Source organism: Drosophila virilis, chromosome 4 (genome assembly GCF_030788295.1).
Source record: "Drosophila virilis strain 15010-1051.87 chromosome 4, Dvir_AGI_RSII-ME, whole genome shotgun sequence".
NCBI lineage: Eukaryota > Metazoa > Arthropoda > Insecta > Diptera > Drosophilidae > Drosophila > Drosophila virilis.
In genome coordinates, this window is record NC_091546.1 from 6,292,053 (window position 1) to 6,318,641 (window position 26,589).

The 26,589-nt window shown below is 39.4% G+C and overlaps 2 protein-coding genes across 17 annotated transcripts in view; one reads left to right on the forward strand and one right to left on the reverse strand.

Annotated features, from left to right (window-relative positions):
• Positions 1-26,589, reverse strand: part of LOC26531773 (uncharacterized) — a 255,554-nt gene that overhangs the window by 74,203 nt on the left and 154,762 nt on the right. For 6 of the 8 annotated variants that reach the window (XR_004304676.2, XR_011416677.1, XR_001450194.3 and 3 more), the window contains one exon: positions 17,335-17,378. The exons of the other annotated variants lie outside the window; for them this stretch is intronic. Coding sequence is in view for 2 of the 6 variants with exons in the window: in XM_070209150.1 (XP_070065251.1) it covers positions 17,335-17,378 (44 nt within the window). In the remaining 4 variants the exon portion in view is untranslated. The remainder of the gene's footprint in view (positions 1-17,334; positions 17,379-26,589) is intronic. 8 annotated transcript variants of the gene reach the window in all.
• The window catches only part of CadN (neural cadherin), a 182,174-nt gene that overhangs the window by 58,381 nt on the left and 97,204 nt on the right, over positions 1-26,589 (forward strand). For all 9 annotated transcript variants that reach the window (XM_070209145.1, XM_032438471.2, XM_032438472.2 and 6 more), the window contains one exon: positions 3,117-5,056. In XM_070209145.1, coding sequence (XP_070065246.1) covers positions 3,406-5,056 — 1,651 coding nt within the window. In that variant the 5' untranslated portion in view covers positions 3,117-3,405. The remainder of the gene's footprint in view (positions 1-3,116; positions 5,057-26,589) is intronic.

Here is a 26,589-nt window from a genome sequence, read left to right on the forward strand (position 1 = left end):
GATATTTTGGCAGCCACACCCCCTACTCCGCCCTATCTAGAGGCACACGTTGGCCGCAATTTAAAATCGATTAAATATCGACGCCTGGGACCACCTGCTGTGCATCTGCTTTGGAGCTGGATTTGGCCGAGTTTTGTGTTCCACTTTTTGTGGTTATGGCAATAATTTTATTTTTTTAACTTCGTCCGAATGATAACCCAAGGCGTTGGCCGTAGATTGTTTATTAGAATTTTAAATTAAGGCGGCATTTTAACAAGTTTTAGTAGCTTAACGCAAAAATAAACGCAGCAAAGTCTAATGCAGAGCACTTTTCTGTACAAAAAAAGGTTGTGTTGTGCCTGTCATAAATATTTAAATAAATGCTTAGCACAAAGGTGCTTCTATATTTCGTTTATTAACTGCATGCGCTGAAATGCCAAAAAGGAAAGGGAAAACCAATAATAAAATAACAGAAAAGAAAACTTGACTAATGAAGCTTTAATTGTCGCGTTTTGATAGAGACAATATTACCAATATTTATTTCTCTTGCCAAGTTTTATTGATTTTTTTATTGTTGTATTGTTGTCTGTGTCGTGTTGGCCAATGGCATGCAATTAAAATTCATGGCATTTTTTTTTTTACTATATACAGCTCTTCAGTCCCACCCGCACAACAGGAAAAAATCGTTGTGCCCATTTAATATCATGCCACTCGACAGCTTTCACATATATCCAAAATTATTTCCAATATGCTTTGACCACTTTGATTGCCACATAGCCAATTTATGAGCCCTAATAACAAATCCGTAATATTAAACAAAACATTTACAGTAACAACATCAAAATATTTGTGCCTGCTTTTAGAGCGCTGCAATGTTATGAAATGTTGGGTTTGTGCTGATAAATGTTTGCCGTATTTAATTAAAACTAGATTGATGTAACTTTTAGGCGAAAGGTATTTGCGAAAGGTATTTGCATGCCTATCGCCAACTGGTGCCATGGCAAATGGCTGCCCAAATAAAATCTTTGTCGATTATTGGAATATAATAAACTTGTTAAAATAATTATAATTTATAAAGAATAAAAACTTTGTTATAATGTGGTAAAGTGTATGCTATTTTGAACTAAATCAGATTTGCGTATAATTTATATGACAGCTAACATACCCATTTTATGTCTCAAGTTCTGCTGAAGCAGACTTTGAAATTCCTGAAGTTTTGCCTTAAATGTAAATTTTTAATTATATTCAAAATTTAATGCAATTTAAATTTTCTAAATATTGTTATTTAATACTTTTTTATACTTTTAATACATTTAAATTAAAAGTTTGTTTTCAATTCTAAACATTTAAAACTTAATAAGTTCTTTCCTAGCTTTGGATTCAAATGGTTTTTATTTCATTCTTAATAAATTGTAAGTTCCTAAAAATTTGGAGCTCAATTAGTTTTCTCATAACCTAAAATACAAATGATTTTGTTTTTCCACTTTTCTTCCATTAACAACATCTTTTAAAAATGCAACTTATTTTTAGAGCTGATGCTACACAAAATGGTGCATATGCCCTTAGTTGATGCTCGGGGAGTTTTTCTCTCTCCTATAGCATATATCATCCCATTAAGAACAACTCTCCCAATCAACTACACAATTTGTCATTGTTTCAGTTTCCGACAAAGTCAATAATTAACATAGCCTTGTTATAGGATCGTTAGATTAATGGCAAGCATGTGCAGTCAGCTATCTTCTCTCTCTCTCTCTCTCTCTCTCTCTCTCTGATAGACAACCCAGTGTGCATCTCTTTCCCGAACTCTAGACCTTAATTTTTCGTTGGCTGCGTAAAGTGCATTTGCTGAACCCGAAATCCGCCCGATAATTACGCGTAAAAAGCAAATAAAACTATTGTCAACACATTGCAGCTCATAAAACTGGAAACGTGAAACGGCCAATATCGAAAAAAAATAATACAAAATATTTTTGACGTCTGTGGCGGCGCCTGCGCAGCTGCTGTAAATTCCGTATGTGCCTTCCTGGCCGGCGCCGGGTAACGTGTACCTTTGTTAGGGCTTAAATGACAGGGTGCGTGCCGGGTCTGATCCCGGGTTGGGTAATTAAAATAATGTTCACACACAGAGCAATTTTTCAAGGGCGGCCATGTGTGGCACACATTTGTACATGCACAGGGTGGAAATGTAATAATACAAAAAAACCAGAACGTAATACAAAAGCCATGAGTCGAGACCTAAGTAGAGCACGTCAGAGCACTGCATCAAAGGACAGCCGACACCTCGTAAGCAAAAATTTCAAATTCAGCGCAAAAGTCTTGACTGCGACATCTTGTCAGGGAAAAGGCAAAAAACACAGACTTCACTCTTTCATTCCCAAGCTGTCCATCTCTCTATTACCTCCCTCTCTCTTTCTCTCTCTCTTTCTCTCTCTTTCTTTCCCTGAGCACGTGTGCCAAATATCTTGAATATTTAATATTTTGCTGCTAATGTCATTAAAAAGTTTTCGCTTTGTGCAACATTTTGTGCTTCGTGTTGTACTGACAACCAATTTAAAAAGTAAAAAGTTCACAATTTGTATACTCTGTAATTATATAAAAGTTATAAAGGGTATGACAGAATTGTGCAAAATATTAACAGACAAATGTCTGTCAGCATAAAGCCTACCTAGTTGTCGGCATATTTATTTGACTATCAATAAATTTAGTACAAAATATATATGCAAGATAATCGCAATATTGGATTTTTTCAATTTATTATGCTAGGGTAATTTCTAGTCTTATTCAAGGGCACTCTTCCAAATGCTGACTGGTGGATAACTACTTTTTGGCTTTAATTTGTAGGTTTCTTTTTTCTTATAATTGATTTAAGTCAACGTCAGACAAATATTTGACTAAAAACTGATAGTTATCAAAGAAAATGGTTGATTAAGTAGACGTTTAAACTTTTTGAGAATCAGAAGCGAAATGACTTAATTTGTTGCCTTCCATTTCCATCTATCGAAGAACTTAAGCAATTTAATTAACTTCGATTTAAATGCGTTTAAAAAACCACATTAACTTTTTTGTTGATACTTTAATATAGAAAAAATAACACAAGAATTTAATATAATCTTCCTCTCACGTTTCTCTCATTGCAGCCTGTCGCAGCTACAGCAACAACAATGTATTGAATAGCCGAATGATAAACATTAAGGGTGTTCCCATATAAAAACCCCAAAACGAATGCGAGAGGGGAAATAAAAACAAACTCAATGAATAATTCAGGTGCAACGCGTAAAACCAGCAATTAAAACGACAAAAAACGAAAGAGGCCACGCGGCGTTCAATTTAATAATTAACTCCAAACAAACAACAACAAAGACTACAGCAGCAACAACAACAACAGCAACAACAACAACAGCAGCTCAACGCGTGCCCCCAACCAAAATGGCGGCACGACGTTGCCCGTTGGCGCCCCCAATGCGAGGACTCCAACCGCAAAGGCAACGTATGACCAGCATCCCGTTACCCGCCACCAGGTGCATAACTCACATGCTGCTGCTGTCCATGTTGCTGTTGCACCTGAGCAATATTGGCTTGGCGACAGCAACTGGCGAACAGCAGGCGGCCAGCTATGCTGGACTTAGTGCCGAAAATGCAGCCAGAATGCTGGCGGGCAGTCCCGGCGAGGCGGAGGCCAATGCTCAACATGGTGGCAACGGGCACAGCGAGATGTCGCTGGTGTTGCCCCATGATACCTATCCGGGCTTTAGCATCAAGAAATTCAAGACGCGTCCGCTGCAGCAGCCCAACGGCACAGCAGCTCATCATAGAGGAGCAGGAGGAGCTGGTGCTGCTGCCTATCACATGCTGGACAGCGACTATTCCAAGTACTTCACCGTGCTGGACGATGGCGTTGTGATGACCACAGCGGACATATCGCCGCTGGTGAATCGACCTGTACAACTGGTGGTCGTCGAGCAGACACCGAATGCGACCAATACGCATAATCTGCAGCTATTTGTCATGCATCGCAAGGATATGTTGCGCTTCTCTGGCTCCCTGCTGGATGCCAGCGGCGAGGTGCGCGAAAATCATCCGGCGGGCACACGTGTGCGTGGCGTGCCCCTCATGCAGGCATTCAGCGGATCCATATTGGATGAGGAACTGGCACAGCCGAAGAAGGTGCGCTACACCATCATCGATGGCAATGTGGATGATGCCTTTGCGCTCCAGGAACGTCGCGCCAATCAGAATGTTCAGCTGAATGCCAAATCGTTGGTCATCGAGGGCGACGATGAGTCGGGCGTGTGGCTGGTCACGAATCGTCCATTGGATCGCGAAGAGCGCTCGCACTATGATCTCTCCGTGGAGGCCTCCGATGTCGATGGCCTGGACAAGACAGTGTCTAAGATACAAATCACAGTGCTAGATGAGAACGACAATCGGCCCGTGTTCAAGTCGCAGGACTACAAGTTTGCCATTGCCGGCAAGAAGTCGCTAAATAGTGACAGCAACAACAGTGTCAGCTGGCAGCGCTTTGCCATCTTGGGCCGCGTCGAGGCCACCGATGCCGATGGCGACAAGATTGCCTATCGCCTGAAATCGCCCAGCAATGTGGTCATCATTGTGCCACAGACGGGCGAGCTAATGCTCGCCGGCGAGCCGACCACCAATGAGCTGCTGCTCGAGGTAATTGCCCATGATCTACGCTATCCCAGTCTGTTGAGCGCCCAGCCGGCCAAGGTGTTGTTGGAGTTTCTGGCACCCGAGCCGGTGTCATTTATAATGCAGCACCTGGAGCACGATGCGGTCAACGAGCATTCGCATCATCGGGAGAAGCGACGCGTTACGCGCGCTGTGCGACCCACCAAACGTATCGAGTTCACCGAGGCCGATGGCGACACCGAAGGCAAATCCGTTTTTCAGCTGGAGAAGGAAACGGATAAGGAAACGTTCAAAATACGCGACGATAATCCCTGGGTGACGGTCGAAACAAATGGAGCGGTGCGCGTGAAGAAGAAGTGGGACTTTGAAGAGCTTGGACCGGATAAGACTATCGATTTCTGGGTCATCATCACGAACATGGGACACAATGGTGAGTGGAGAGCATCAAATACCAAACAATTAAAAAAAAAAAATTTGCGCCAGTGTTGCACAATTAACAATAAATGTTTGTTGCGATAGTCGATAGCTTAATCGGTAATCCATATTAAAAATATTATCTAAATATATGAAACCTTTTTAAAACTAGTCCCACAAAACTAACATTATTAGTCATATTCGATAGATTTCCTAATCAAAAGAATTGATTAATTAAATCGACAGCTCAAAATAATATCGACATTTTTAGCAATAGTTCAATTTAAGAGTTGATAAATTGGTGTGGAGCAGATCTTTCTATTTCTCCAAAGTGCTTTTTAAATTACGCTGCCAGTTTTTGTCGCTGGTTTCTTACTTTACTCTCATAATTAGGAGCTGACATATTTAAATGTGTCAATGTGAACACATTATGAAAATTGAACGAACAGACATCCATTAATAGACGCAACAGACGAAGCTAAACTTAGGTTGGGCAATTAATGGAACTTAATGAGTTGGGCAATGAAATGGGAGCTCATTTGTAGCTAATGAAATAGGGGTTATGGGCGCAGGAAATAGTCTAAAACCATATGAAGTTGTGCGGGAGAAACTATTAAATAAAATTTTCGAATGCCAAAAATAATGATGCATCTAAATGGAAAATGTTCAACGCTGAATTGTAAGAAACTTTTTTTTTTGTTTTGGTTTTAGTAAGCAACTTTTATTGGTTTTCCACATGAAGCTTTCGCCTGACCACATCAATTAAATGCCATAGAACACATAAAATACAAAATTTCAATGCTCGACAAATTTGACTGTCAACAGCAATTTGTGTGCGTTGTGGGGAAAAGTGTTTGGTGTGCGCCCTTGTGAGGCCAGAGATTTTGCAACACTTGATGAAAACTCACAATTAAAAGGCAAATGCCAAAGCTATCCTGTGTGGCAAATGGGCATATACAAATATTTGGTTGTCATGACAAGTAATTACGCATGAAGCGAGCTGTACAAAGGGAATCAGTGCAGGGAGGTAACACAGACAGCTGGTGAGACAGTTGCCTGGTCAACATATTTGGCCATTGTTGCTGTAGGCCAGTCGTTTCAAGCGTAGCTCAATAAGCAAATATTGAAGCCTTTCAAACATGGCCAAGGATTCAAACTGAGCAGCCAATCAAATGTCTGCCTACCTGTCTGACTGACTGGCTGTCTGTCAGTTGAACTCTCCTCACTGTCTCTCGTTCTGATTCGTTAATGGCACAAAATGACCAAACAGTGGCACATTTCATGTCCACTGCAATTCTTCATGCCTCGAATCGATGCCACTTTGACATGACTCGCAAAAAAGTTCAACTAACTGACAGACAAGCTCATGAATTGTTGAAATATATGTGCTTGCTCCACAGCCCAGCACAATCAACAATGTTACAGTTTAAAACAACGTCTGTTGTAGTTTTGCTTTTTTTTTTAAATACCCTGTAAAGCAAAGCAAAAAGGGGCGTAATCACTTGGAATAGAGGAAAAGAGTATGTAAAAGGCGAAAAAATAACATCTACTTGAGATAAGTCAATCTATAGATCTCGGAGATTTCAGAATCTTTAAAAGCAAAAGAGTTTCAAGTAACTTTTACTAGAAAGCAGTATAAGTTCTGTATAAATTGCCGCGTTTCCAATCAGTCGATTAAAATCTATATCGAAATATCATTTTTACTCATCCCTCTAAACACATAAGGTATCTGTTATTTTATGGCTGCAGAAGAAGACTCATCGTAGCAACTAGTCGAGTATTCCCGACTAGAGCACTTTTGTTTTTAATTTTTCTGTCTAACTTTCGCATAAGTGTCTAATAAATCCCACTGAGTTATGTGTGCTACTCCAGGCCTGGGTATATCCTAGTTGAGCACTCTCAACTAAACCAAATTGACATGTTTTTCTTTTTCATTTGCTGCATTTTTTTCGCGTTGCACTCGCTAATTGTGACAGGCAGCAGAGCTGGGTCTGGCCCTGGTTCTGGGATTGCGCCGCCTTTGGGGTTAGGCTGGGGCTTTGCGCTGTTCAGCCTGCTGTTCAGTTGATTAACAATTTTTCATAAATGCATTCATGTTGCAACTGCATCAACTGTCGCACTTCATCTGTTTCATTTGCTCGCATTATATGCTTTTCAGTTGATGATTTTCATTAAAATTTTATTGATTTCCTCAACGCATGCGAGAGGAGAATAAACTTATTAATTATGCATGCGACTCTTAAGTGCACGCAGTTAAGAGTTGATGGAAATAGTTGAGCTGCAGGTAGAATATGAATCACAACTACTTTCATAAAAGTATTATGTAACTTTCGTTTACCAACACTTTCTGAAGGTAGGTATAGTGGAATGCTCTAGATTTTTTTGTTGAACAAGAGGTTAACTACAAAATAAACTAACCTTATTCATTATTTAAGCCAAGCAAATTTTGACTTTAGGCTTAAGTTAAGTCATAATGATACATTTTTTAACACTGCTTGCATTGTCCATCATTTACCAGCACTACTGAGTTCTGAGAACTTGGAAGCATCTTATTTCATGGCTTCCTTGTGAACATTCACCAACACTGCCCGCTTCTTAAGTGGCTCAATTTTGTAATGCTCAGCAAGCCACTTGAGAGCATGCCCGAAAATCATTATCCTTATCCCAAGCACTCGCATGCTAAACCCAATCAATAGTCCTAAGCTACAAGTATATCTTGTTTCTCAAAGAGGCAGGGGTTGCGACACAATCTCGTATGCGTTGCACATAGAACTGATTGTTACGGTTGCTGCCTCTTGCAACGCGAGTACGTGTGTGTCACGCACAGGCAACAAAAAAAAAACAGTAATAGATATACAAACATATATGTATAGGTTGGCAGTGCCTGTGAGGCCACTTGTGTGCGCCAGGACATAAATGCCAGATAAACATAATTCATTTAGCAGAAGAGGAACCCAACTAAAAACACTTGACAATGCGTTGCACTTGGCGTAGGCGTCGGCATAGTTTGAGGTTAGTTTCTGTTTTTTCTTTGTTAGTTTTTTTTTGTTCTGGGAAGGCAAGTACAAGAAATTTACGACAATATTTTTCATTCATTTAAAATGCTACGCCAATACACACTAGAGGGACGGTGAAGAAGAGAGAAAAGGGAGAGCGAGGGTGGAAAGAGAAAGAGCGAGATATGAGAGCACAAGACAGGCGGTAAATGAAACGAAATGAAAATGAAACGAAATGAAAAGCTGAGCAGCTGCTGAGCATGCGCAGAGTGAAATAAGTTTTGAGAGAGTTTCAAGCGAGAGAGAGCGAAGCTGGGGGTTGGGTGACAGACGGCAAACGCGTGCCAAGTCCAACAGGAAAATGCTCGTAACAATTAGAATAACCACCGCACCAATCTCTCATACATAGAAAAGAAAAAAAAAAAAACAAAAACCAAAGACATGAAATGGGGTTTTGTTAAGTATGAATGCCTGATTGGATGCAGTATTGCAAATTGGGGAGGCATACTCGACTGTGCGGGCGCTGGAGTTAGCTGACTGATTGAGTTGCCCACTTGAATGGCGCGTGTTTGTTTTAGAAATTTTCCAGCGCATTGTTTTGCCCAAAAATTTATGCACTGCACACACGCACGCACACACACACATACACACACAGCGTCTGCCCCAAGGGTGGCTTGTATTTTTTTTATGCTCTAGCATTCCGTCACTAATGCTAAAACATAGCGCACATGACGAAAGAAAAGGGAAAAGCGCTCAAAAGAAAGGGGTAGCTACTAGCGGGTTTTAATACCCTTCAGAGTCTATGCCAATTTGGTGACAGAGAGTCCAATAGCCCATAAAGCACATATATTTTTAATATTTGGTAATCAAAACAGAATTGATGGAATTTATCATAAGTTCAAATAAACAGGCGATCATAATGCTGCCAATATACTCGTTTGATAATATACGCATATATCAAATGCAATCCTTCAATGAGGAAATAGCTCGCGAAATATAAATATGACACAAGATGAATAAAGAATCTTGTGCTATCTTCAAATTCAATGTTGAATATGTGTATTCGTTGTTGCTCTTTGCCTATTCGGATTTTGGGAAATGTAAAATCATTCAATTATCTTAGCTTATACAGACATTGGCAATGGAAAGCTAGATGTTGTTTGTAGTTTCTTTAAATATCCTCTTTGTTTTTTATTATGCATTGGCTGCTTAGCTTTCCACTCTAGTGATTTTTCCGGCAATACTTATTCGTATAATTATCAATTCGCTGCATATGGCCATCGGACGAGGTTAGCAGATGCTTACAAAATAGTAATAATTATAAGATCATGCTCATACACTTATTTCTTTAAAGAATCAAAGAACTTAAAGCATTTCGAAGGAGTATGAAGAAAGTCCATATGTCTGAACCTCGTAATTATCTCGTAATATTTTTTAGAGGTAGCTCTATGGCTAAAAAAGCTTAGTCAACTTTAAAACTTACAAGATATGTTGACAACAGCTGGCAATTACGAGCTATAAACTCCACACTTCATATTATTATTATTAAAAACTCCCTTTAAAAACTATCAGAAATCTCTCACATGCCCGCAAGAGTATTAAATGTGCGATGCTCGAAACTGGCAGCTCAGCTTTCTTGTGCTCCTTTGTTTTCATGCCATGTAAAAAGGGAAAAGGCATGCAATTTATGCAGTGCATGAAAAATGAAAATCTGCACGCATGCAAAGCACAAACAGGAGCACAACACACAGCCCACAGTTGCATAAGTTCCAGCTGGGTGCGGGGAAGGGTGTGAGAGGCAACACTGTTGATAATGCAAAGTTATGCAGCTTTATATGTACAGTAGTACAGTACGCATCCATCCTCCGCCCTCCGCCCCTTTGTGGCAGCTGACGGCTGCTGTTTTACCTAGACAAAGCTTAAAGATTGGAAAATCCGAAAAACTTTTACGGCATGTCCTTGCGTATTATTGAGCTCGGCTCTTACAGGACACAGCTGCGGTTTTTATTTCGGGATATTGCGATAAAAAACTTTACCAACTTGCAACACCCACAATACAAGCCAGCACAAAAAGCTCGGCAAAACTAATGGCGAGCTAATATCAGAGACACGGGACTCGTAAAAGTTCAGCTAAAAGCCTTCAGGGACCCACACAGAGGTAGTGCGAGGGAATCGGGACATCTACCAGATAAAACGTCATAAACTGCAGCTGTGGAACATGCAACTGTGCAAGTGCATTGCTAATTTTTATTGCTGCCACACGGAATGTGGTATAACTTCGGGTTGCGCATACTCCAAGTCGTCGAAGAAGAAGCAGCAGCAGCAGCACAGTATCATAAATTATGAAAATACAAATTTAAGTTTCGTGTTGAGGCAAAGTCGTGAAATCGAGTCACAAATTTGCGTTGGCACTTAACAAGCTTTGTTCATTGCCAGCTGTTCGCACAGTTTCTCAACTGACAAACTTCTAATTACATAACAGGCAGACACACTCACACACACACACTCACACACACACACATGCACGTGCACACATGTGCAAAGGGGGCTGGGTAAATAATCCGGTGTCGCTTTGCAGACAAAGCAACCCAAATAATTAAGCATTAATTTCGTGTTTTATATGCAAGAACAAACGCTCTACAAATTTTGTCAAGACAAGACAAACTTCTTCTTCAGTTCTTGCAACTATTCGTTTGTCCTTTACAGAAGCTTTGGCCCTATGCCCACATATATTTTAATTTTTATTATTTAAACTATTATTATTATATGAGAGCAAATACTTAAGGCGGATTTCAATCATTTTAAGTAAACCAAAATTAAAAAAATAAGTTGAAATTTGAAATGTTGAAAGCACTTCTTGAAAATCTTTGGGATATAGCTTGAGCTCTAACATTAATTCGCAAGCAAATTTAATAATTTTATTAGATCTTTTGAAAATGGGTAAATAGGGTACAAAGATTTTATGCATATGTATGTCACAGGGAGAAGAAAGCATCTCCCAATCAACAAAGTATATATATGTATATACTTCTCCTTCTAGTGCCCACCCAGTAAGAATTGGCTTCCATTAGTCGATAACCTGTCCCGTTTCCCAGCTAGCGATAAGTATCGATCGCTTTTAGAATAGTGTATACAGATCAAGTATCTTATATATATATTTCGAAGCTCTTTCGCATTTGGCATAGCTTAATTAAGTTCTATTTCATGACTTATTCAGGCATATTTAATTAAAAACCAAAGCCATGTGCAAATTAAATTTGTCCCTAAAAAAAATATATTTTTTTTTAAAAGCTAGCTTTTGTATATGTTTTATTTTTTATTTTCCGCCCGTTTTTGCATTTAATATTCTGTTGAATTTCTAAAGTTGCCTTTTGCTATTTTGAAGCACATGTTTGTCCAGAGCACAGACTCAACAAAAACATCCAGTAAATATCGTTTATGGCATATTTCATTTTGATGTTTTGCTCAACTCTGCAGCAGTTGCCATCCATCCAGCCATCCAGCCAGCCAACCAGCCAGCCAGCCAGCCATCCATCCATCCAGTCGTCTATTCGTCCAACCCGACCTCGCTGCTGCCGTCGCATCGTGATGCTCTTCTGGCTCCAAAGTGTTTTGGCCTAAATTTTGAAGAGCTGCTCGCCCCGCGCGAGAAAATGCTGTGGAAATCGCGTAGCAAAAGTTTCGCGGCATAAATTTTCTATATGCTGAACGCGCTATGGGGTTGTGAGAGCGGCCAGAGGTAGCGTTAGGGCAAGGGAAGGCCGGGAGTCGTACATCTGCGAGTTTTTCAATGTGACAGTTGAGCATGGTGAATATTTAGCAAGTTTTAGTTTACGCTACATAAAATATATTGTGCGCTTATAAATTTGTGTGAGTGAGTGTGTGTGCGTGTGTATTGTTGTTGTTGCTGTGCAACCTTCGAAGGCAGCCAAATGCTAACAAAAACAATACACAACGCACAAGAACAATAAGTGGATGTATAAGTGTGTGTGGTTGGTGTGGGGGGGCTGAGTGGGTGGCTAGGGACTTCGTGCTGGTTCTCAGGCTAACCTGTGTCATACACACACATACATACACACACACTCACACACATGGCACACAACCTGCATTCCATGCGTAATGCGCGCAATCTTAACCCAAATTAAAAATGCAAATCGCATTTTTTTTTTGGCCAACAGTTTTGACAGTCAATTTGATGGCTACCAATTTCGTTGTTGTTGTTGTAGCTTGTGGTTTTTACAGCAGTTGTTGTTGCTCTTGTTGGCTTTAGAGAGTCGGCTGTCAGAAATCTAATTGGGATTGCATTTAAATTGCATTTGTCATGCGGTTTGGCTAACAGCACGCCCTTGAGTTTGTGGTGTGTCCTGTTTTAGAAACTGACAAATTCACATGTATTTAAATGTATATAATGATAATAAAGACATTTCGATTCATTAAATAAATTGGACTAATAAATGACTAGCTGTCAAACTGGTTTTAAAAGATATATCAAAAATATGTATAAAAAAAGTTACGTTTTCTAATTATGTCTCTTTAATTGAAAGCCTCAATTTTGGCCTTGCTATATTACTATTTTATTCATATATTATATATTGTAATACTGACAACCAAGGCCTGCTAAAAATATATCATAAAGCTAACAAGAGCACATATCCTACTTAAATTATAATAATGAATATAATATTATCTAAAATAAACAAGAGTAGTAAAGTTCCTTTTTAGCAATTGCCTCTTGCGAATGCCTTTCAAAATTTGTAAAGCTTATGTACATTTAATTAAAAGATTTCCCAAAGAAAATTTTGATCTGCAGTTTGCTAACTTCTGGCATGTAGAGAGAACCGAAATGTTTTCAGCTCAGTAATTTTGTTGCAATTATTATGCTTTGATTATTTTGCAATTTAAGTAAATTGTTTGGTCAAATTAAACAAGTATCAAATTCACAAAGGCACCACAAGAAATGCAGCAACAAATATCAGGCAACAGGCAAATTTGCTTAAAGCCAATCAAAATAATGGGCAAATACATGAAAAGTGCATCAAGTATTGTCGATAACAGTTTAACAAGAATTATTACTTACATGCACACGCATACAAGGATTTAGACTTCGATTTCGATTTGGATTTGGACTTGGATTTTAGCTTGTTATTCTACTTGAATTCGAATTTTGTGATTTACCAAGGCAAACAACGCTCGAGAGCCAATAACATGATATACGAGCGTTACAAAGCGATAGCTTGTCAAATGCGTTCAACAATATATTTTTGTTTTTGCACTTAATGATTATTCTGTGTAACTGGGCGTAACAGAAGCAAAGCTCACATTTTTATTTGATGGCAAAACAAACATATCTACAAATTTGTTAGATGTTTTTCTTTGTTCGAGCGCAAATAATAGCTTTCAATTTGCTGTCGCATATGCTGCAAATGCTCCTCAAAGTATGCCATGGAAAATTACAATTTCTTTTGGGTCAAGCCATAGAATTACATTTCATGACGTGGCGCGACAAGTTTGTTTCGGTTGTGTTTATGATTGGTTTTTTATTATTTTATTGTGCCTCTAAAAAACCTGACACAAACAACTTTTGCAGCTATTTATACTCTTTTTTTGAGCATATTGAGTTGTGTGCTAGAAATGTGGCAACTATTATTGTACAAATAAATCTACGTTAATCTATAACCCATTGTTGTATATGACAATTTATCTTGATTAAGTTCTGTCTTTAGACAGGTTTAACTAAAAATCGATAACACCTCTCAAAACTAATCTCCGTAAATTCAGTAACTTTTTCAGCTATTTGAAGCAGAGCATCTAGCAGTCGGATGTCTTCTGCTTTCTGCTTTCTTCTCACTCTCATTCAGTACGAGTGTTAAAAATGGTCGAACATAAAAACGAACCCTGTGCTCAGCCATCAAAATTCAATTTGCTTTGGGTGAACATTTTTCGCATTCATTTCGCGCACTCGATAAAGAATCCACCATTACACGATTTGCAGTCCAAGTGCGTTGAAAAAGATAGAGAAAAATAAATCGAATCAAAAACGAAATAAATAAAAAAAAACCCCCCCGTGACAAAAGCTGCAAATATGCAATAGTTGAAATTTAGCTGACATTTGCCGAGGGTTTTCGAAGTGCTTGCAGCGAGTTTTTTTTCCCGAGAGTTTGTTGATATGTACAGATTTTATTTTGTGCATAAAATTGAATTCAATTGAATTTGAAAAAGTTTAAAGAACTAGTTAAACACGAAGGGAGGGTTTAAATAACTATTTAAGCATGAAACAAGAGCTTATACGCTCAGTTAAACAAATTTTTTTGCATTAAAATCAATTAAAGGATTAAATGTGAAAAAAACGGAACGTATATTAATTTTGCAAAGTAAGTAGACAATTCAATTATTTGGATTAAACAATTACGCGTAACATTTAGGAGCAACGTTTGGTATAAAAATGATATGAAAATGGGGAAAAGTGTCACATTTCTATTATTTTTTTTATTCTGTTAATTATTATTTTATTATACTGAGAACATGTTTGTACTAAGCATTGTTGGTCTCTTTTTTTTTTTGGTAAAGATATATTATTTGCCACCTCACTTATATAAGTTTATAATATGCTCTACAAAGCTCAATCGCGTCGGCTTAAAATCGCCACGAGTTTTATAAAGTTTAACAGACTCTCAGCTTTTATGAATTTTAATAAGCTGATACACGGCTTTTGGCAACAGCAGTGTCCACAACAACGAACAGGAGTCTAATAAAAATAGCAACAACAACGACAACAACTTTATTGACAGCCAAAAAGTCAAAGCTCAGCTAAAATTTAACGCTGTGTCCCATAATGTCTAGCGCCGGCAAATCTGAGTAAAGTTTTTGCCTCAATAATGTATTTATACTATACATAACTTTTTTCGCATTTCACATTTTGCTTGGCTGTTGGATGGAGTTTTCCTTTTGGCCAAGGGTTGCGCTGCTTCGCTTAGAGCCGTACAGCTGCGAGCTGCCAGCTACAATTCTGTGTTTACTTTTTTTCGTATTTTGGCAGCTTGTCTGAGTGTTCGTCTCTCTATTTGTCTGTCTGTCTGCGTTGCTGTTGACTTCGTGTTATTATTCCATTTGTCGTTTAGTTTTGTACGAGCGTTTCCTGTTTTGACTGCACAAATGTGCGCCATTATTTATCATTGGACGCCATTATGTTTTATGCTATATAGCCATTGCATTCGCACGGCCCGCCATTTTGGCAACGGCAACAAAACAAGAATCGCATTTTCCCACAGATTTTTCTATGGCCGAGGCAGCGCAGCTGCTTCATCCGGCGGCGGCAGCGGCAGCGTCTGCTGCCATGGCAACAAAACGTGGCTACTCAAATCTAAAGGGCGCCATTTTGTTGCCATTTTAGCTGTGTATGTGTGTGCATTTCACTCTGTGTGTGTGTGTGTGTGTGTGTTTGTGCCTTTTGTATAGCCTGCCCTTTAGGCATTTAGCTTGTCTGCAACTCTGTCTCTCTGCTTGGCTTTTAGCCATTTATTTCGTTTCCCTGTCGCTTGTCTCTTCCGATTATTTTGCGGCTGCTACCACGCTTTGTGGCATTTCAGAAGCAAAACTGCCGCTGACAGCTTCTTTTTTTTTTGAGGGAAAACCTCAGCTGGTTTTCTGCTACTGATTGTTGCTCTTTGTTCTGTTGCCTTAGTCGACTGCAACATTTGTCGCAATTTGTTTGTTACACAATTTTCTTGCTTTAAATTTTAATTTGCGGCTCATTTTGCTGTCAAATTATGAATTCAATGTGGCAAGTGTCGTGTGTTAACTGATCAATTGCAAAATACATTTTTAATAGGCTTTCTGCAGGTCAAGCGCAAATATAGTTTGCCAGGTTTTGTATGTTAGTTTGTACATATCGTAAACATTTTCTACATACTTCAATTAACTAGCAATTTCCTATCGACAAATTACGTTACATGCAACAATATTGCTTTTATTGAAAGCATTCCAATTTTATCAGTTTAATTATCAAGCATTCAATTATTTACATCTTAAGCATAAGCAATATATTATATTACAATCAGACTACATCAATCAATCAATCAGTCAATCTATAATTCCGCTCTATTTCCAATTGCCCTTGCCTTTCGATAAATTGCATATTTTATGACCGCAAACCTCGGACTCTATCTATTTTGATCAATACCCTAAATAATAATAAAAAGAATTTAACGTAAAAAACACAAATTTATTGTGGATGGAAAATATTTGGCAAGCTTTCCTGAGCGGCTAATATAACTCGAATTGTTGTTGTACTTGCTTAGATAAATAAAAATGAAAAGAAACAAAACCTGACCACGCCTTTTCGCCTGCTGCAGTCGCGAGGAGTGAGAGCAAAATCCTTGAGCGTTTGCATTGCGCCGTGTTTCCATTTGTATTGCCTGCGTTCGCACATCCGTTTTGGCAAACGCCGCAGTAATAATTCATGGCGCAAATTGCGTTTATTACAATATAACGTAACGGCCAGTGAAACAAACAGAAACAGACGGCCGGACGGCCGGACGGATAGACGGAAGGGCGGGGGAACTGGCCAAGCCGGAGGCCGCAACGCGCAAAGCCCACAGGCTCGGCTCAGTTTCCCTGTGCACCCTGTGGCATGTTGATTTGCAATGCAAAAAGGGTTGTAACTGGCAGCGGAATGGAGCGTGTTTGTAGTTGTGCCGCGGCCATTTCAGCTAGACTTTTCTTCCATGGCGGCAGTTATTTATCACAGTTAGCTGCGACTGAAAATTGCGATGCCCGTGATTTGTGTGGGCGACGCGTCGTTTGTTTGGCCAACGGCAGCAACAGCAACAACAACAACAACAACAACAAAAGGAACAACAACCAGCGAACAAGCCACATAACAACACACAACACGTCATGGTCTAATTAGCAGGGCACGCCAAAACGAGCCAGATGAAGTTATATTACCACAGTCCAGCACAGTGCTGGCCAGAAGTGAGCGCACAGCAGCGTCTTTACACGTGATTGGCGCTGCAGCAGACACAAATCACGAACAGCATAACGAACGACCGGCCACGCCCACAACGCCCAATGAAATTTGTGCGTGACATTTGCGCCACTTGATCCATGAAATTGTTACATGTCAATGATTTTGATTTTGATTTTGATTTTGATTTTGCCACATGCCGCACGCTAATAAAATTAGTGGCATGCAAATCGTTAGCGGATGCGCTTGCCCCTAATTTCGGGTCTATTTTTGATTTTTCAATTTATTGACTTATCATAGATATACATATATATAGAAATATTTTGAACTCACATTTAAATAGATTTCCCGTTGGCCACAAAATGCACGTGCAAAGCCTGCAAAGAATTCAATTTAAATCTATAATTAAGTTTTATGATGTGTCAATAGCATTTCATGTGCGATTAATGGCCGTAAATAAATACATAAACATATAGACGGGGTGGAAAACAAAAAAAAAGAAAAACAATATTAAATTCAATTAATGACAGCGTTTTTATATTGAGCACATAATTATTTGAATGCCAGAGCTTAATGTTCAATAGCCCTAGAGTATTATAATCCGGTTACGAACTAGTTAAAAGTCGACTGCATAATGTCTATATATTGTATATATAACACCCAGCCTAGCCAGTGATACGTGTAAAATAAATGCTCTAAAGAATCTTGGCAGACAAGAATAATGTCAGATACAGCTTTCAAATTGATCAAGTGGCTAAGCCATGAACAAAGAGGCGAACTTTATAGAAATTGGTTGAGTTTTGACCAAGTTATGGGGCTGGGAAATTTTGAACTATGTGTATAAAGGATATCGGCTATACCCTGGCCTTGCCCTCGCTCTCAAAGAGTTTCGAAAATGAGTGTTAAACCGATCGGAGGGTGGAATTTACTGATATTGAATTTAATTTGCGTTTTGCAAATATTTGCAGCAACAGATTTTTCTGCTTGTTTATTGAACTAGCTAAAAAAAAGAGAGTGTTGAAAAACGGGAATGATAATATTTAGCACACTTTTTTAATGGCTTTGTCTATTTGGGGGGGTGATATTTATCATCGAAGCGTGAATGCAAAACGGACAATTCCAATTCGTTTTGTACTTTTTTTAATCTTTTCGGTTTTTTGTGCACTTTCGAACACTGAGCACACAGGACACAAATCAAACAGCAGGTGGACTTTGAGCAGCGCGGCTCGCCGGTTGCCATTTTGTGTTCACATTGCAAATACAAATTGTTCGAGGGGTTTCGAGCTTAAAAAAAAAAATTGGGGTGAAAAACTTTCACATTGTTGGAATCTTTAAAATAAAAAAAACCGGATTGCATGCTGCGGACTTCGAGGTAAAATTTGTTTTTGCCAACCTGAAATTGTGCTGCGCTCCCCCCAAAGCCTCTCAGCCTCTCAGCTCCCGCATTCCGCCATGAACTACAAACGCACTCGGCACATGCAGTGCTCTCACTATGAGCTCACAGTGGCCACCAAAAGCAGACAGGCAGCGCCCCCCCTTGAACGTTTACTCATTAAAATGCAAAATGCTCGCGAACGCTGTGCCACCGTTGGGGCTACTGGCTGCTGTGCATTTGGTGGTTACAACAACAACAACAACGACAACAACAGCAGCAACAGCAATAAAAAGAGCAGCGGCAAAAATCGTATAGTGTTTGAATCGCAGGGACTGGGCTCTTTAATGACAACATACCAACTGGGCATTGCGTGTAAATTGCTGCGCCATTGTGCGGTTTAAGCTTTATTGAATGGAAAGTGCGTGTCAGATGGTCCAAACAGCAGCAGCAGCAACAACAGGCGTCGTTTTACATGGCTGTTATTGTCCAGCATAAAAACATTTAAATTTCGAATATTTACTTTGAATTTGAGCAATTTTCCCACACTCATTTAAACATTTAGTTAATGGCAGGCTCTTAGCCAAATGGGCGTGGCACTCTGATAATGCCATCTCTTTAGTATGCAGCACATGCAAAACACAAATCAGCAATGGCATCCGCATCCGCATCCGCATCCGCATTGGCATCAGCATCAAATGGCATCAACTGGCAGCCACTTGAAATACTTGCGGCAACACGTTCAACAATTTTCATAGCATACTTTGCTGCGCCTTGCTTTTGCTCTTTTGCTTTGGGGAGGTTGAAGAAATTGCGAAGCTCTGGCTCGGCTCATATAGCTTATGAGCACTTATTAAGGATATTATTGGATATGATTATAAGCTGCTGTTTGGCATTGAAATGCATTATTAAATGCGCACTAAGACCATAATAAGTTTTCTGCTGTTTAGGGGCTGGAATTCTTGGGATGTTGCTCAAGGGGCAGCAGACAACTTGAAATTGTAGTTGATGTATATATAGAGGCATTATTGCTGCAAGTGATGAGTAAGTCAGATTGAGAGCTGCATAGGAATCACTTTAAGGCAATCTGAGACTTATCTATACTATTAACAGAATTGACAAGGGCAGTGTCAGTAATCAATGCTTTGAATTACTGCAGAACATTTTAGCAATCTGGCAAAGCAGTTTAACAATATATTAATAAATTATAATAAAATAAATTAATAATAAAGTTGCCAACATCATTTTGTTAGCTATGATACCTAAATTAGAGTTGGCAAACAGCTGAATACGCTTGACTAGCTGCAGGTCATTAATTAAATTCAATTCGACCTGGCTCAAATCATAATTCACAACAACAATTGCAATGCAGCAAATATTGAAAATCTCATTTCTCTATCAGAGACTCTTACAGTTGAATGCATTTTCTATGACAATTGTCTTGGCAAAGCAAATGGAAAGTTATGAACAGCAATTCAACTTAAAGCACTTCCAAGCACGGCCTCTCAAAACGTAATTTTTGCTAGCTTTAGCTAAACAGAGAGCTCAGCTCACTCATCAATCTGGGCAAGGAGAACAGGAAAAAAAGGTAGAGAAACTAATGTGAGCACGGCAATATGCCGTGCCGGAGGCCTTAATGACTGACGAGGCCATAGACTCACCGGCTGCTGCTGCTGCTGCCATTGGTCTGATTGGTATGCAGGTGGCCGCCGGCTGTGCCTGTCTGCTGCTGCTTGTACCTGCTGCTGCTGTCTCTGAAAATTGCAATCAAGTCAGAGTCAGAGCGCACACAATCGCCATCAAACTCAATCAGGCTTCGTGCCTGATGGCAGGATAACAGCCGCAGCCCCAGCCAGATAAAGCACTGTAGCTGGGAGTCAGGGCTAAGCCACCTTTCCGCTAGCGTAAAGAAAATTTCATTAATTTTCGCTTAATGTCTGCCATGTGCGCAATTTCACTTCATGTGGCGGCAGGCGGGGGCAGACCCGACAGCTATTGCCGTTGCATGCAAACTTAGCCTGAGGTGTAGCTACAGCCAAACGTTGAATTGAAGAGTATATTAAGTTCTACTCGATTTGTAGTGCGAAAAATGGTTTATAAATCAGATTAATTAGTTAAACATATATTTAAAACTGTTTAAATAGCTAATATATTCTTTATTGATCGTAGATTTGTTTGCCTGAATTAAAAACTAAAACCAAATTTATCTATACTCTTCAATATACTTGAGAGCAAATGCTCCTCCCCGAATAGGATTCTACTTTAAATACTTCGTTTAAAACCTCAAATAGTAAATAGTTTCCCCTATTTTTTTATAGCTCAGTTTTCAAGCGCATTTTTAGCCCCTTTTTTTTAGAGTCTGTTGCAATTATTATTATTTGTTTTCGTGCTGTCCTGCATTTGCTTGGCAGCGTAAATGGGCGCCCAGCTCGACCCCATTTGGGTGTCTTCTGAGTTGTCTGCGTAAATTTTAATTGACTCTTCGCTCGGCTGGGCTGCTAAGAGTTTTTCCAACTTCTTTACGCGCGCTGCGCTAATTAATTTATTAATGTTGGTTATTTTTTATTATTATTTGTTTTTATTTTTATTTATTTTTTTTCGCGCTGCTTCGCTGAAATTGCCAATTAAATAGACCGTCGTTAGCCGGCAAAAACAGTCTACGAGTCGGGGGCCAAAATGATGGCCAGCTTATGCTTTATGGCTGCCCATCAATGTGGCCAAAAGAGCTGCAAAGCTGGCCAAAGCGAACGAATGCTGCTGCTGTGTTTTAAATTGCGAGCTTTATTTGTCAGAAGCATCGAAGGAGCAACAGAGAGAGAAATGTGACACCTACTAAAGTAAAAGTCTTAATAGCAGCAACAGCAACAGCAGCAGCAGCAGCATCCGCAACAGCCACAGAAGCCATAACATTATCTTTATCTGAAACTGCCAATTTGCTGCCGTCACAGGCGGCTAGGCGTGGCAGCTCACAAACCAGGCCAAAACGACGACAACTCTATGCCCACAATCTCGGTTGTCTGGTGTCTAGATGCACACAGTTTTTGCGCCTCGGCTGTCGCATAATTTTGCATTCAAAAGCAGCGCCAGACAAACAACTTCCCAACCGCCGTTTCTCTCTCCTGGCTTCCAAAGGCTGCCCAACAAAACACGTTGCTACCTTTGCCAGGTGTTAACTCATTTGCGTAGCTCTTAAGTGACTCAATAAACGGCAACTCAAATTGAGGACTGCACGCTGTGTGCAAGTTAGCACAGATACTCCAACATAATACACTTAGCGAAAAACAATTTACTAAATTCTGTCTGATATTTAAATGCATTTCATTCTTGAACAAACTTAAAATAGGCTACAAAATGTTGGATATGAATTGATTGAAATGTTTACAGTAAATGAAGTACACTTCGATGAAGTATTAAGTAATCTTAAAAGTATTCTACAAATAAAACTTAAAGTAAGTAAGAAATTTTGTAAATAGAAGTGAAGTTCTTAGTAAAAGAATTTCGCTCTTAAGCTCATTAACTCGTACCTTAATATAGCACAACATACGGGATATTTTCTCTCAGTGTATGAACATTCCTAGTTTACATATATACATAGAGATATGTCATATATCCAGCTATAAATGTGCATGGGTATTAATCTCATATGTGAGCCCGAGTTGGGTTACAGCAAATTCCCGGATATGTGTATTCGCTTTGAGTGGCGAATGTGACCGAATAAGGTGTGAGGGGTGTGGTGAGGGGAAGCTGCTGATTTGCAATGACAAATTTTTAATGCTATCCAATGTTTTCATTAGCTCGACAGCTGCACAAGAAACCAGTTTGCCGGCGTTTAAGCCAATAAGCGTTGTGTCTAGACAAAAGCTATTTAACTGGTTGCAAAACTTATGAGCCAAAAGTATTTACATAAAATTGGCGTAAATTAGTTGTAAATTATAGGACTATTATGTTGACTACTGAAAATAGTTTAGCAATAACTTAACTAAGCATTAGAGATGGACAAGCAAAGATTGGTTTGGGTCTATGTAAGTAGTTATGTATCGGGCAAATCTTGACAAATATCAAACTGAGGACTTTCAATGTGGCATTTTATTGTTTTTTACATAAGTATTAAGTTTAATGTTGTGTAGATGAATGTCTAAATATTTTTAAATAAAATAAGTATACAAATTTAGACTAGCTTTAGATGATTAAATTCAACCTGGACTAGCTCTTCGATTACGTATTTGATGAAGTCCTGGAGCTGCCAGAGTGATGTGTTAAGCTCTTCGACTGCCTTTTATGTATGGACTTCCCCCATTTTAATGTAAATACCTTCCCTTTCTTAGAAGCGTATTTATAGAGTCGCATATGTCAAATTCCGGCCTTTATAACATTTTCTTTCTGTATTTTTCAAAGGTTTACCTCTTATTTTTTATTTTACTTTAGCCGCTGCTCTAGAAATTGCTTTCACAAAGTGGCTTTAGCAATTTCCCCCCCCCATTACTCCCATCCGCCCCTTACTTCATCAATAAGTCCAATATTTGACTTTCGCTTTGGCTACTTCTTGGCACACACAATGCCTTTTGTTGGCAGCTTCATTAAATGCACGCCCACAAAAAATTTATATACATATATATGTATACCATAAATGGGAAATATGCCCAACAACCCCATAACGCAAATATTACGCGAGTCATAAAAGCCAAAGCCAGCTACCTATATAGTATTATCTGCTTCTTTCTGCTCTTCTTCTGGTTCCTGGTCTCCAGTTTCCTGCACGTATTTATTGAGCGCATAAAACGTAGCCGCAAGCAGCAAGAAAAAAGAAAGGAAAATCAAGCACAAATTCATTTGTGGCTCTGACCAAAAACGCAATCGGAATGCCAAAGTCAAGAAAATTTCAACTTGACTGCATTTTAATCAAGCTGAGAGCAAAAAGCGAACCGCATTTATGTTATCCCCCATATTATGACTTGCCACCTATTGATGAAGTCATATTGTACCCGGGTTGCGGTTGCGTCGGGCTTGAATTGAGTTGCAGCAACAAAGCATCACCTGCAGCCCACACACAGCCTGGCCAAAAGTTAAGTTGCGTAAAAGTGAGTTTTGTCTAAAATGCTCGAGCAGCTTTTTATGTCTCTGCAATTTGTTGCAGGACGTTACAGAAAATGTGGTGCAGTGAATTGGAAATTGCGTAAAATTATTGAAATGATTACAATTATTGAAATGTAAATGGCCAAAAGCTGTACTTAAGCATTCCTTAATGCTTGACAACCTCATAAGGGAGCTTGCATTGAGTCAAACTTGCTAGGCAGCTTAAAAAAAATCTACACAAATATTCTGTTCAAATTTTATTGCGTTCAGTTGATGCAACTGATCTGAAATGAAATAAGTAAATATAAAAGAAAAATATCTGAACACTTTCCTATGGAACTCTTAGAAGAGACGTAAGATAAGCTTGCGAAGCGCAAAAGCTCTGTACAAAATTGATTGAACTCAAAGCTTGAGAATAATAAGAAGAATATATTAAAGCTCAGAAACCAAGTAAACAGCAATAAAATGTCTGCAGGAACAGGCTATCGTCTGATCGTTTTTTTTTTTTTTTTTTTTTTGAATAGGCGATATTAAATTAATAAAATAACGTAATTTAAGATTCTTAATAAAATGTAAGAGAGCAAAAGTAAAAGAGCTTCAAGAGCACACGAGAGCTTTAAGTGCAATTAATTTGAATTTGATTTGCAGCTTAATGCTCAGTTAATTGCCCACAACTGTGCACTGCACTTTCTTATGAGCTCTCATTTATTGTTTCAGCTAGTGTCATTGGCACATTCAACTGATGTCACAGCACTTGCACACAATAACTAGAGCTCATTTCTTATCAAAATTACCACATGCATTAAGTGAGAAGTGCACGCGAGGCGCTGCTGGAGACTCTCAAGAAGTCAAACCCGTTGGCAGTGGCAGCAATTTTAATGCTCTGCTTATCACCGCCAAGGGATGGCTTGCAGAGCCATTCAGCCATTGTCATCATAAGCCATAAGCCGAAAAGGTTGGGAGGGGCTGCTGCTGCAGTGGCTGCTGCTTAGGGGTTAGCAACACGATCCTGCAGCGGCGACGGCGACGGCGACGGCAACGGCAGCGGCAGTCACCAAAATGCAACCCGGAAAGGCGCCAGTCATTGTCTGGCATTTGCTTTGCACTTCAGCGACGTTTGAGACAACAATGAGAAAAAACAAAAAAAAAAAAAAAACACTGAAAGCCCTGATAGAGCCAGAAAGAGTCGTGGCACGAGGCTAAAACCTGCCAGTGTTGAAAACAACGGAAATTTGCCTTTGGTGCTGTTAGTGTTTTCTTTTTTGACTCATACCCTGTAGCTATCACATGTTTGGAATAGGGTATACAATGTCCAAGAGGCCTTTAGCGATATGTATCGAAAATCTATTGCATTTTTTCCTGCTCAAGGCATATCTAATCGATAAATCTCGTTTGTGACCGCTTTTTAGAAATGGCTTAATATTAATTGTTATTTTAATAAAATACTGCATTATGCACTTTTTCAAGATCTTTTTCCATTTCCATCGACACTAATCAATATCTAATTGTATTTTATTCTTGATACATATGGAAAACTATGTAAAGGTTTTAGCAACACTTCATACATTGCTACGAGGTATATGCCAGTCGTGCACTCGCGGCATGGGCATTGTAACTTGTTTTTTGTCAATCTCCGCATTGGGTTACACACGGTTGCCAAACAAAAGAAAGCCCAAAGCCATGGCGACAAGCTCATGAGTGGGAGCAGCACAAAGCTGCTTATTGTTTCAATGGATTTAGCTGAAACCAGCGACTGCGGACTCTGGACTCTTTCTGCTTCAACTTGTGCTGCTGCTGCCTGCCTCTGAGTGTGGCAAAGTGCTGAAGCATAAGATGATGCAGAGCAGTCGATGCTAAAGTCCTCCACAGACTGTGTCCGTGCTGCCGTTTAGGGTGGCTGCACTGACGACAACTCACACTTGCCGCAACACTTGCCTCACATGCGTCTGTCAAGCTTCAAGTGGATGGCACAGCTTCAAGTTTTTTACTTTCCGCATACGCACACACACACACATATATATATATATATCTACAGAGCTCTCTCTATATATGAGACAGTCGCCTGTGCGGGTAACACACAACAAAACTCTCCATCTAAGTATGTTGAGCTCGGCTGGGTGGTCCTTGGTCCTTGGAATCTGTTTGCCTTCAAATTGATGCGCATAAAAATTGAATTTGTTAGCAAAATTGACAACTGAAAGTTGTGTGTTACGTGTTACGCGTGCAGCGTAAGCAAAATTTTTTTTATGCTCTACGTTTTACAAATTTATCTTAATGCTCTCGTAATGTGATGTCGTCTGACGCCAAAGCGAGTATAGACTGTACGGCAGCCAACTGACGATAGTTGCGCGTGCGACAGCAATTTACAAAAAATATACAAAACGGCAGCTAATAGAGCTTCATAAATCAGTTGGGATCTCTGCATAAAACAAATCTATTTGAAAATGTAAAAGGTAAGGTAAGGAGAGCAGCAAAAGTTAGTCCAAGTTGGCTGCACAGGGTTTAGTTAATACTTTTTTAGATTATGTTTGAGATGTTAAATTGGCAGTTCATAAAATTAAATTAATTGAGCAACTATATATATATATAACCATTGAGGCAGTTAAGCATATTACGCTTTATTTGCCATGTCGAAAGACCCCAATATATAAGAAAATTCGATTTTCGTTAACATAATTCGCAACCTTTGAGCAGCTGTTGCCAAATCGAGTTTATTGTTTATTGTCCCCGGTCTCTGAACTGGCAGCCCTTAAGCCGGAAACTGGCTGATTTCAATTTCTGTTGCTTATTTCAAGAAACTCAACTAAATCAAATGATAAATGCGGACTGTTGTAAAGTTGTTGCCAACTCGGTTTGGAACAATTTCTGGCTGAGGCCGGCATAAAAGCCGATGTTTAAAATCTTTATTTGCGCCAGCCATTTTTCAAAAGTACAATGGCAAACACAACCAACCCCACACACACACACACCCTCTATAAGCTATCCCCTTGCAATTTCTCGTTACATCTCTGCTGCCTGCTTTCATCGTGTGCATTGTCGCCACGGATATCCGCCATGTTGGCTGCTGCTTTGTGGCACGTTCCAGTGCACAGCAACAGCAACAGCAACAACAAGAATAACAACAATAACAACAGGGAGCACAA